This window comes from Coregonus clupeaformis, chromosome 14 (genome assembly GCF_020615455.1).
Source record: "Coregonus clupeaformis isolate EN_2021a chromosome 14, ASM2061545v1, whole genome shotgun sequence".
Taxonomy (NCBI): domain Eukaryota; kingdom Metazoa; phylum Chordata; class Actinopteri; order Salmoniformes; family Salmonidae; genus Coregonus; species Coregonus clupeaformis.
Window position 1 is genome coordinate 46,761,253 of NC_059205.1, and position 12,391 is coordinate 46,773,643.

The 12,391-nt window shown below is 39.7% G+C and overlaps 1 protein-coding gene across 2 annotated transcripts in view; it reads right to left on the reverse strand.

Annotated features, from left to right (window-relative positions):
• Window positions 1–1,243: 1,243 nt before the first annotated feature.
• Window positions 1,244–12,391, reverse strand: part of LOC121580817 (phospholipid phosphatase-related protein type 5-like) — a 42,441-nt gene continuing 31,293 nt past the window's right edge. For both annotated transcript variants that reach the window (XM_041895879.2, XM_041895880.2), the window contains one exon: window positions 1,244–3,507. In XM_041895879.2, coding sequence (XP_041751813.1) covers window positions 3,478–3,507 — 30 coding nt within the window. In that variant the 3' untranslated portion in view covers window positions 1,244–3,477. The remainder of the gene's footprint in view (window positions 3,508–12,391) is intronic.

The window sequence follows — 12,391 nt, forward strand, 5'->3', positions numbered from 1 at the left end:
AGCTCGATGTGCAGTTTCTGTAGAGATAAATCAGAGCATGCCTGAATTGTGTGATGTAGTATGGAGTTGTAGTTTCCAACAGGCCAATATTCTACATAGTTTAGTGCAGAAAACATGGTAATTAACTACAATGACCATAATCCATTGCGTGCCCGCTTAAACTTGTCTGGTCTGTGCGGAGCAAGACAAGGAGACTGAGAGAAGAGAGAATGCGCAATCAAGAGGGATAGAAAGCAGTTGCTTTGCGAGCCTCAAAATAGATGATCTTGATGGGCAGTCATTACCATCATGAGACTTTAATTTATTTATTCATTCTGTGTTGCTACAGCATTCAACCCACATAATGCATAGTGCATTTAATAAAAATAAAAATGAAAGTTTGAAACCGAAAACAGTGATTATCAAACTGAAACGACCTCAAAAAGCACTCATCGCTCAGCACTAACAAACACACACAAACCTATCTTCCTCAATGTGTGTTACAAAAAAACTAAAATGTTAACATAAAGTATAAAAATGACATAATTCTGTCAAATTAGTAAAAATTCTACTAGATTTTAACTAAAGCAGCAGTCAAATATTTCTCACTAACCATCATACCCTTTTACAAACATGACACAGCAGCCTATGATGAGAAGCAGTGAAGTAAATGCTACATCTCTCCCAGTCAGTTGCTAGGAGCAGATAAAAAGAAGCATCATTATATCTAATCAATATAAACCGGAGCTGCCATGGCAACAAATCGTGCAAAGCTGCAAAGTAAATCTCCAGAAATGTCTCGTTTAATATTAATTTGAAATATTGAACACACTTTCTATTTACTATGCCACTGACTTTCTTTCCAGAAATCCTGGAAGATTTGGAGTAATAGGGCTATGGTTTACATACAAGATATAAAGTTATATGAAAGGAATCCATATAAGGAAGTCATCCGATTGTTTTGCTTGATTTCTGATGTCCTAATATGGACACTGTATTAACAGTATAGGATGCCAAACCACAATTATGAGCCACATCCACAGTAGTTTTCAATTTAGGTAACTGTACATGTCCTTTGTCAAGGGCATTTGTTCCACTACTGTATAGCCCACCTATAGGATTTTAACCAGTAACCATCTGGTTGTGAATTAAAATTGGCCTAACCTCTTGGGTAGTGCAGTACTAGGCCCTACACCTTTTCTTTTCAATCTATTTGTTGCTCTGTCATCATCACCAGTCTGATACATATTCAACACAACAAATATGCCTGAGTAGAACATATTTATTCCGATTATATTCATATACATTTCACACCGCAACTTTCTCACAGTTTGGTTCTTTTACATGTTTCTACAGTGTAAGAGGTGCTGCTGCTGGGCTACTGTTACTCATAGCGACAAGATCAATAAACAAAGATCAGGTATAATGGGACAATATCAAAACAGAAGAGTTAATAGTAACAAAACAGAAGAGTCTTAGAGGTTAGAATAGTAACAAAATCTGTACAAAGGAAAATACCAACACTCAGAAACTAAGATCAAAACAATACACTAATCCAACTTTAATATTATATATTTGATACTATATATAATAATTAATATATCTTTACATCTTTTTGAAAGTACCATAATGGTTGACAGTGAACAACATCTCCAGAATCATTCAAATGCCCCATACATTTCTAGAAAAACTAGGACAAAGTATGAAAGGAATTCTTTTTTAAAATATATGTTAATGCATAAAAACCATATAATCAAACTGTACATGGATAGAAACCATTTTCTAACGGCCCACTAATACCGAAACTCTCAATGTTCAGATGATATCTATGAGATTTTGAGGGGACATACAGTAAGACATTTAGGTAAACAGTACAGTCACATCCAGTAAAAGGGTATAAAAAGTGTGTAAAAATGTAATCATGGAGAAGAACATACAACAGGGGATTTCATCAAACTGTGGTGGTATAAAAACAACTTTACCCACAATGCATTTGGGAAACTGACATCTAGTCGTGCATCAACTATGAATCTCATTGCTGGCCTGTGAGTTTAAAACAATACTCCATATTGTACTAAACAAGTATCTGTCATATCAACATACAGTATGAAACAGTACACAAAACATATAGCATATCAATTGAATGAAATGTTGCAAATATACAAAAAGATCAATGCTTTTGCAACACAATAAAATAGAACTGAGGAATAAAAACACACCCTATAAAAAAAAACACCTCTATATTTCCATTTTATTTCCTTAATAGCTCTGTTGCCTGACCGTGGCAATATTATGGTTGTTGATTGTCTGGCAAGCCCTAAGCAACATCCTTCAATCCACAAGAGAAAATTATGTTAAAAGGTTTATCAAGCACACCTACAAACGCACACACGTATGGATCCATTCACACATGCACACCCACATTCCCACGTATTTCTAGCTAATCACAAGAGGGACACATTGAATGATTTCTCTGAAAACTACCAATAAAGCCTATACTAAAATGTCAGTGATCTTTGGATCTTCGTTCTCTCAGGTCTGGTTGGGAAAATCTCTACAGAAATAAACCCACACAGATTGGCTCTGACAACATACAGTTTGGATTGCACTGGTTACAATACATACATCACACTGTCAAGCCAACACATATAAAGTGATGAACAGACATAATAAGAAATAAACATAATACAGGTTTACGCTGTTGGGCTTTAGGTTTCGTAATCTACGAGGAAATAAAAATGCATATACAGCAGTACTATGTTTGTTTGATACAGTATCTTACAGTATATAAAATAAGGAATACTTTTGGGGAATTCAATGAACGCCAATAATCAGCAGAACAGAAGAGCAGCTTTGCATTTTATTGGGATGACTCGTGTTCTGGAGGCAGCTCTGCAGAGTGGTCACTTGCTGGCACAGCTACAAGTCTGATTTGAAACCTAAGATTAACCATAATGTTAACCACACTGCTAACCCTAATGCCTAACCCTAACCTTAAATTAAGAAATAGCCAATTGTGACTTTGCAGCTGGCCCATCTAGCGGAAATCGCTCACTTCTGCCTCCAGGGAAAGATTCATGACAATAAACGACAAACTGCAACAGAAGAGAGAGTAGAATGAAGAGGAAGAAAGAAAGAAGGAGAGAAAATGTTGATTGCAAAAAAAAATAATGGTAAAGCTACTGAGATTTCTACAATTCCTTTGGAATGACAAGGTGAACATAATGTTTGATTGGAAATAGTGTCATTCTGTATAGATCAGGGTTGGGGCAATTATAATTAAAGTCACTCAGTTAATTCTGGAACTGACTTGAATATACGTTTTTTATTGAATTGGAATTTCAGTTTACTGCCTGAATTGAAATGTAATTGACCCCCAACCCTGGTAGAGATAGACATCAGGATCTGTGTTAACCTCCCTCCCTCTGGCGACCATGATGACTGATAAGCGAGCAGCAACCACGTCCAAACAATGTGTGTCATGTGACACATTCATTGTCATGTGACCTCGGCAAAAGTAATAGGATTCTAAAGAGAAAAGAAGAAAGAAATGAAAAGAACAGGGATATATCTTCAATGATTCAACACATTCCAGGAGTAGACCAGAAATGCCATACTGAAGCATTTCATAAGTATACTGATTAAGACAGATCAAACAGTAGGCTACTTGGTATCATGATAATTGCAGTCTCGATTTAACAGAAGAAGAAGAAGATTATTTATATTATTGGTCAATTTATTACAAAGTAAAAAAATAACATCAGACAAGATACAGTATAGTATCGGTCCAATTACATCTTCATCTCCAACATCTCCACATTTAATTTCTTCAATTATATAACAAACCTTACATAACCATGAGCTAATGAGTCGGTTGCTTTTATTTGACCAGTTGAGGTGCTTGTTAAGCTGGCTGTCCACACACAAACACATGCACACACTTAGACGTACACACACACACACACCCCAGGGTTTCCGTTAAGCAATTGCCGGATTTTGGGCGATATATATATTTTTCAAAGCCGATAAATACAACTGTTGCTGGTCAAAATGACTGCGAGAAAATAAATGCCATTGCAAAATAATGCTTTTTATTCATTGATGGAAATACCAGTCGATGGAAATACATTTGACCGTCATGCTTATCTGTCTATAGGTTAATTAGCATAATTTAGTGGAATTAACTTGGCCTGTGTATATTTTCGTTAGTCATCATGCATCTTATTTATCCAACACAACTATCACATGCGCACAGCATACAGAGCATATTTTGAGCAGGATTTCACTTGCAGCTCCTACGCTGTTTGCTGCTGGAGTAAAACATGCTTTTTAAGCCCATTCATTTCGCAACAATTCTAAATACAATCGTGTGTTAAAAACAGTTTTGGTGCATGATTATCAAGAGCTACTATTTTTATTTCTCAACTGGTAATTGAAGCGCGCCTCCCATTCACCATTCAAGTGCAGGCAACAGGATATCTGCTCGTCACCCTCCACTTTACAATGTGAGCTGGAGGCAGTATGCATTTTGAAAACATACTTCATTGTTTGAAACCTGAATGTTTTATTTCATATTATGAGGCATGTCTTACAGGCTAAATTGGACCATGGAAACATGTAGAGGGAATTATTTTATAAAGACTTAATAGGCAGCGCGTGAGTTTCATGTTTGGGGAAGCTTACAATTTATCCTACCATTTCGTCTGTTCTGCATGCCAGTTATGATTTTCATATGCACATTTTTATGGAACAGTTTCATTTCAATAAAACTTTTTAGTTTCTCAAAATCTTTGTGATGTGGTTAATCATAAAAATCTGAATTAAAATGATATCTGAGTCAATACATGTTAGAATCACCTTTGACAGGGATTACAGCTGTGAGTCTTTCTGGGTAAATCTCTAAGAGCTTTGCACACCTGGATTGTACAATATTTGTCCATTATTATTTTCAGAATTCCTCAAGCTCTGTCAAATTGGATGTTGATCATTGCTAGACAACCATTTACAAACCTTACCATAGATTTTCTAACATATTTAAGTCAAAACTGTAACTCAGCCACTCAGGAACATTCACTGTCTTCTTGGTAAGCAACTCCAGTGTAGATTTGGCCTTGTGCTTTAGGTTAGTGTCCCACTGAAAGATGAATTCATCTCCCAGTGTCTGGTGAAAAGCAGACAACCAGGTTTTCCTCTAGGATTTTGCCTGTGCTTAGCACCATTCCATTTATATTTTATCATGAAAAGCTCCCCAGTCCTGAACTATTACAAGCATACCCAAAACATGATGCAGCCACCACTATACTTGAAAATATGGAGAGTGGTACTCAGTAACGTGTTTTATTGGATTTGCCCCAAACATAATACCTTGTATTCAGGACAAAAAGTGAATTGCTTTGCCACATTTTTTGCAGTATTACTTTAGTGCCTTGTTGCAAACAGGATGCATGTTTTGGATTTTTTTTTATTCAGAACAGGCTTCCTTCTTTTATCTCTGTCAATTAGGTTAGTATTGTGGAATAACTACAATGTTGTTGATCCAACCTCAGTTTTCTCCTATCACAGCCATTAAACTCTGTAACTGTTTTAATTTTACCATTGGCCTCATGGTGAAATCCCTGAGCAGTTTCCTTCCTCTCCGGCAAGTTAGGAAGAACGCATGTATCTTTGTAGTGACTGGGTGTATTCATACACCATCCAAGGTGTAATTAATAACTTCACCATGCTGAAAGTGATATCAATGTCTGCTTTTAAATGTTTTACCCATCTGCCAATAGGTGCCCTTCTTTGCAATGCATTGGAAAACCTCCCTGGTCATTGTGGTTGAATCCGTGTTTGAAATTCACTGCTCGACTGAGGGACCTTATAGATGTGTGGGGTACAGAGATGAGGTAGTCATTAAAAAATAATGTTAAACACTATTATTGCACACAGAGTGAGTCCATGTAACTTATTATGTGACTTGTTAAGCACATTTTTACTCCTGAACTTATTTAGGCTTTCCATAACAAAGGGGTTGAATACTTATTGACGCAAGACATTTCCGCTTATCATTTTTAATTAATTTGTAAAATTTCGACATTATGGGGTAGTGTGTATAGGCCAGTGACAAAAAATCTCTATTTAATCCATTTTAAATTCAGGCTGTAACACAATAACATGTGAAAAAAGTAATGTGGTGTGAATACTTTCTGAAGGCACTGTATATCATTTACTTCCTTATTGGACCCACCGCAATGCCATTTATCTCATGTTCTATTGGTTTTCATATCAACTTTCTTTCGTTGTCCGGAAGCCAAAGGCACAATCCTAGTCATATTAGCAACCCGTCCTAGTTGTTGCATCTTTAGATTTCCCCTCTTTCTAAGTTTCTAACAGAGATTTGTATCTCTGTCACATACGGAAGAGCTATAAGGTGCGCTGTTTTTAATGGTTATTCCCGTGAATTGCATTTTTGCAAATGTTTGAGGTTTTATTGGCTGCTTCATTACATTAGTTGCATGTTCTGTTAATATGCATTACCATGCACCCAATGCATATGGGTCCGTAAAATGTCTTAAATGGGTAGTAAATTAAAAATGATCCCTTTCACGTTGTCTGGCGCCAAATGTTCCTGTCGGAAACTCTGACACACACACACACACACACACACAGCCTGCAGGTAGTTGAAGCTAACACACTGTACAGCTTCTGGTTAGCAAAGCTCCTGGAGATGAATGATTTAGTCTTTGGAGGCCCTATAGTGGTGGGGAATGCTAGGCTATGCATTGCAGGGAAATAATGTCTCCGACCTCCTTGGCAATCTTGATGAAGTGCCTTGTGGAGACCAGGTGCTCCCCCTATATGAATCCACAATGAGTCCAGTGGAAGTTACATTGGGCCATTCGTCAAAGCAAAAGAGGATGCCCTCATCTCGCTAACATGAGGTGTGTGAGGTGAATAAGGAGGCGGTCGTGTGGAGAGGTGTGTGTGTGTGAGTGTGTGTCGACATGCATGCCTGTGTTAGATGAACAAAGCTTTAATGGCAAGAATGATCGAATTTGTAGTAGTCGAGGTTTGAGGGACAAGATGTACTTTTGGTGCACTATAAAAATTAAACATCCAATGGAAAGCAGTTTCACTCAGTGTAGAATGTAGCTAGCGGTAAGAAGGATGTAGCTAAATGCATTTGCACACTAAATGCATTGCCACACTCAACATCACCATGGCCATAGGCCATCTGGAAACAGAGTACAGAAGGTGACCCAAATACATCTGACACATTAGGATGTTTTAGAAAACCCTTTAGAGCCAGGCTCACTGCTCCCAAGACTGACAGACTGCCTGCTACAGTATTCAGAGATTTGAACAGTGTTCATTCATAAACATCCCATAATCAAGGCAGTAGTTAGTAATGAAGGATATCCTGTCTTGCTACTAATACAAAATGTAATAATAATATTGAAAAGGCAAAATTATTATTTTAAAGGGAATAATAGCATTTTCCCGGATGAAACTATCGTTGCATATGGGATACATGAATTGATCTGAAAACAATAACCAAAACAGAGTTATGTCATAAGACAAATACTTGATGTTGTGAACATGAATCCCCATCCATCTACCAACACTGTGTATTTCCAGTAGAGTGTCATGTCGGTAGATCTGTTCTTCCCTCCTGCCAGTTATAGGGTTACACTAGCTTCAAAAGGTCTGAACAGCGTTCAAATCAATAAACAGCAAATGGGCTACTTAGCCCAATTTCACACACACGCTGTTTATACCAGCATGGCTATAAAATTATCAAGACACTTTTTATAGACAGGTAACAGAGCCAGGTTTTCATTATTACCTTATCCGTTTACAATGTGTGTGGTTTAGCCCAATGTAACACTGTGTGTGGTTTAGCCCAACGTAACACTGTGTGTTTTAGCCCAACGTAACACTGTGTGTGGTTTAGCCTAATGTAACACTGTGTGTGGTTTAGCCCAACGTAACACTGTGTGTGGTTTAGCCCAACGTAACACTGTGTGTGGTTTAGCCTAATGTAACACTGTGTGTGGTTTAGTCCAACGTAACACTGTGTGTGGTTTAGCCCAACGTAACAATGTGTGCGGTTTAGCCCAACGTACCAATGTGTGCGGTTTATCCCAACGTACCAATGTGTGCGGTTTAGCCCAATGTAACACTGTATGTGGTTTAGCCCAACGTAACAATGTGTGTGGTTTAGCCCAAAGTAACACTGTGTGTGGTTTAGCCCAATGTAACACTGTGTGTGGTTTAGCCTAACGTAACACTGTGTGTGGTTTAGCTCAACGTAACACTGTGTGTGGTTTAGCACAACGTAACACTGTGTGTGGTTTAGCCTAACGTAACACTGTGTGTGGTTTAGCCCAACGTAACACTGTGTGTGGTTTAGCCCAACGTAACACTGTGTGTGGTTTAGCCCAAAGTAACACTGTGTGTGGTTTAGCCCAAAGTAACACTGTTTGTGGTTTAGCCCAAAGTAACAATGTGTGTGGTTTAGCCCAAAGTAACAATGTGTGCGGTTTAGCCTAATGTAACAATGTGTGCGGTTTAGCCCAATATAACAATGTGTGTGGTTTAGCCCAACGTACCAATGTGTGCGGTTTAGCCCAATGTAACAATGTGTGTGGTTTAGCCCAACGTAACAATGTGTGTGGTTTAGCCCAACGTAACAATGTGTGTGGTTTAGCCCAACGTAACACTGTGTGTGGTTTAGCCCAACGTAACACTGTGTGTGGTTTAGCCTAATGTAACAATGTGTGTGGTTTAGCCCAACGTAACACTGTCTGTGGTTTAGCCCAACGTAACACTGTGTGTGGTTTAGCCTAATGTAACAATGTGTGTGGTTTAGCCCAACGTAACACTGTGTGTGGTTTAGCTCAACGTAACACTGTGTGTGGTTTAGCCCAATGTAGCAATGTGTGTGGTTTAGCCCAACGTAACACTGTGTGTGGTTTAGCCCAACGTAACACTGTGTGTGGTTTAGCCCAACGTAACACTGTGTGTGGTTTAGCCTAATGTAACAATGTGTGTGGTTTAGCCCAACGTAACACTGTGTGTGGTTTAGCCCAACGTAAAACTGTGTGTCGTTTAGCCTAATGTAACAATGTGTGCGGTTTAGCCCAACGTACCAATGTGTGCGGTTTATCCCAACGTACCAATGTGTGCGGTTTAGCCCAATGTAACACTGTATGTGATTTAGCCCAACGTAACAATGTGTGTGGTTTAGCCCAAAGTAACACTGTGTGTGGTTTAGCCCAATGTAACACTGTGTGTGGTTTAGCCTAATGTAACACTGTGTGGTTTAGCCCAACGTAACACTGTGTGTGGTTTAGCCCAACGTAACACTGTGTGTGGTTTAGCCTAACGTAACACTGTGTGTGGTTTAGCCCAACGTAACACTGTGTGTGGTTTAGCCCAAAGTAACACTGTGTGTGGTTTAGCCCAAAGTAACACTGTTTGTGGTTTAGCCCAAAGTAACAATGTGTGTGGTTTAGCCCAAAGTAACAATGTGTGCGGTTTAGCCTAATGTAACAATGTGTGCGGTTTAGCCCAATATAACAATGTGTGTGGTTTAGCCCAATGTAACAATGTGTGTGGTTTAGCCCAACATAACAATGTGTGTGGTTTTGCCCAATGTAACACTGTGTGTTTTAGCCTAATGTAACACTGTGTGTGGTTTAGCCCCTACGTAACACTGTGTGTGGTTTAGCCCAATGTAACAATGTGTGTGGTTTAGCCCAAAGTAACACTGTGTGTGGTTTAGCCCAAAGTAACAATGTGTGTGGTTTAGCCCAAAGTAACACTGTGTGTGGTTTAGCCTAATGTATCACTGTGTGTGGTTTAGCCCAACGTAACACTGTGTGTGGTTTAGCCCAACGTAACACTGTGTGTGGTTTAGCCCAATGTAACACTGTGTGTGGTTTAGCCCAACGTAACAATGTGTGTGGTTTAGCCCAACGTAACAATGTGTGTGCTTTAGCCCAACGTAACACTGTGTGTGGTTTAGCCCAACGTAACACTGTGTGTGGTTTAGCCCTAATGTAACAATGTGTGTGGTTTAGCCCAACGTAACACTGTGTGTGGTTTAGCCCTAGCGTAACACTGTGTGTGGTTTAGCCCAACGTAACACTGTGTGTGGTTTAGCCCAACGTAACACTGTGTGTGGTTTAGCCCAATGTAACAATGTGTGTGGTTTAGACCAACGTAACACTGTTTGTGGTTTAGCCCAATGTAACACTGTGTGTTTAGCCTAATGTAACAATGTGTGTGGTTTAGCCCAATGTAACAATGTGTGTGGTTTAGCCCAATGTAACACTGTGTGTGTTTTAGCCCAACGTAACAATGTGTGTGGTTTAGCCCAATGTAACACTGTGTGTGGTTTAGCCCAACTAACACTGTGTGTGGTTTAGCCAACGTAACAATGTGTGTTTTGTTTAGCCCAATGTAACAATGTGTGTGGTTTAGCCCAATGTAACACTGTGTGTGGTTTAGCCCAACGTAACAATGTGTGTGGTTTAGCCCAAAGTAACACAGTGTGTGGTTTAGCCTAATGTAACACTGTGTGTGGTTTAGCCCAACGTAACACTGTGTTTTGTTTAGCCCCTACGTAACACTGTGTGTGGTTTAGCCCAACGTAACAATGTGTGTGGTTTAGCCCAACGTAACACTGTGTGTGGTTTAGCCTAATGTAACACTGTGTGTGGTTTAGCCCAACGTAACACTGTGTGTGGTTTAGCTAACGTAACACTGTGTGTGGTTTAGCCCAACGTAACAATGTGTGTGGTTTAGCCCAAAGTAACACTGTGTGTGGTTTAGCCTAATGTAACACTGTGTGTGTTTTAGCCCAACGTAACAATGTGTGTGGTTTAGCCCAATGTAACACTGTGTGTGGTTTAGCCCAACGTAACAATGTGTGTGGTTTAGCCCAAAGTAACACTGTGTGTGGTTTAGCCTAATGTATCACTGTGTGTGGTTTAGCCCAACGTAACACTGTGTGTGGTTTAGCCCAACGTAACACTGTGTGTGGTTTAGCCCAATGTAACACTGTGTGTGGTTTAGCCCAACGTAACAATGTGTGTGGTTTAGCCCAACGTAACAATGTGTGTGCTTTAGCCCAACGTAACACTGTGTGTGGTTTAGCCCAACGTAACACTGTGTGTGGTTTAGCCTAATGTAACAATGTGTGTGGTTTAGCCCAACGTAACACTGTGTGTGGTTTAGCCCAGCGTAACACTGTGTGTGGTTTAGCCCAACGTAACACTGTGTGTGGTTTAGCCCAACGTAACACTGTGTGTGGTTTAGCCCAATGTAACAATGTGTGTGGTTTAGACCAACGTAACACTGTTTGTGGTTTAGCCCAATGTAACACTGTGTGTTTTAGCCTAATGTAACAATGTGTGTGGTTTAGCCCAATGTAACAATGTGTGTGGTTTAGCCCAATGTAACACTGTGTGTGTTTTAGCCCAACGTAACAATGTGTGTGGTTTAGCCCAATGTAACACTGTGTGTGGTTTAGCCCAACGTAACACTGTGTGTGGTTTAGCCCAACGTAACAATGTGTGTTTTGTTTAGCCCAATGTAACAATGTGTGTGGTTTAGCCCAATGTAACACTGTGTGTGGTTTAGCCCAACGTAACAATGTGTGTGGTTTAGCCCAAAGTAACACAGTGTGTGGTTTAGCCTAATGTAACACTGTGTGTGGTTTAGCCCAACGTAACACTGTGTTTTGTTTAGCCCCTACGTAACACTGTGTGTGGTTTAGCCCAACGTAACAATGTGTGTGGTTTAGCCCAACGTAACACTGTGTGTGGTTTAGCCTAATGTAACACTGTGTGTGGTTTAGCCCAACGTAACACTGTGTGTGGTTTAGCCCAACGTAACACTGTGTGTGGTTTAGCCCAACGTAACAATGTGTGTGGTTTAGCCCAAAGTAACACTGTGTGTGGTTTAGCCTAATGTAACACTGTGTGTGGTTTAGCCCAACGTAACACTGTGTGTGGTTTAGCCCAACGTAACAATGTGTGTGGTTTAGCCCAAAGTAACACTGTGTGTGGTTTAGCCTAATGTAACACTGTGTGTGGTTTAGCCCAACGTAACACTGTGTGTGGTTTAGCCCAATGTAACACTGTGTGTGGTTTAGCCCAACGTAACAATGTGTGTGGTTTAGCCCAAAGTAACACTGTGTGTGGTTTAGCCCAAAGTAACACTGTGTGTGGTTTAGCCCAAAGTAACAATGTGTGTGGTTTAGTCCAAAGTAACACTGTGTGTGGTTTAGCCTAATGTATCACTGTGTGTGGTTTAGCCCAACGTAACACTGTGTGTGGTTTAGCCCAACGTAACACTGTGTGTGGTTTAGCCCAATGTAACACTGTGTGTGGTTTAGCCCAACGTAACAATGTGTGTGGTT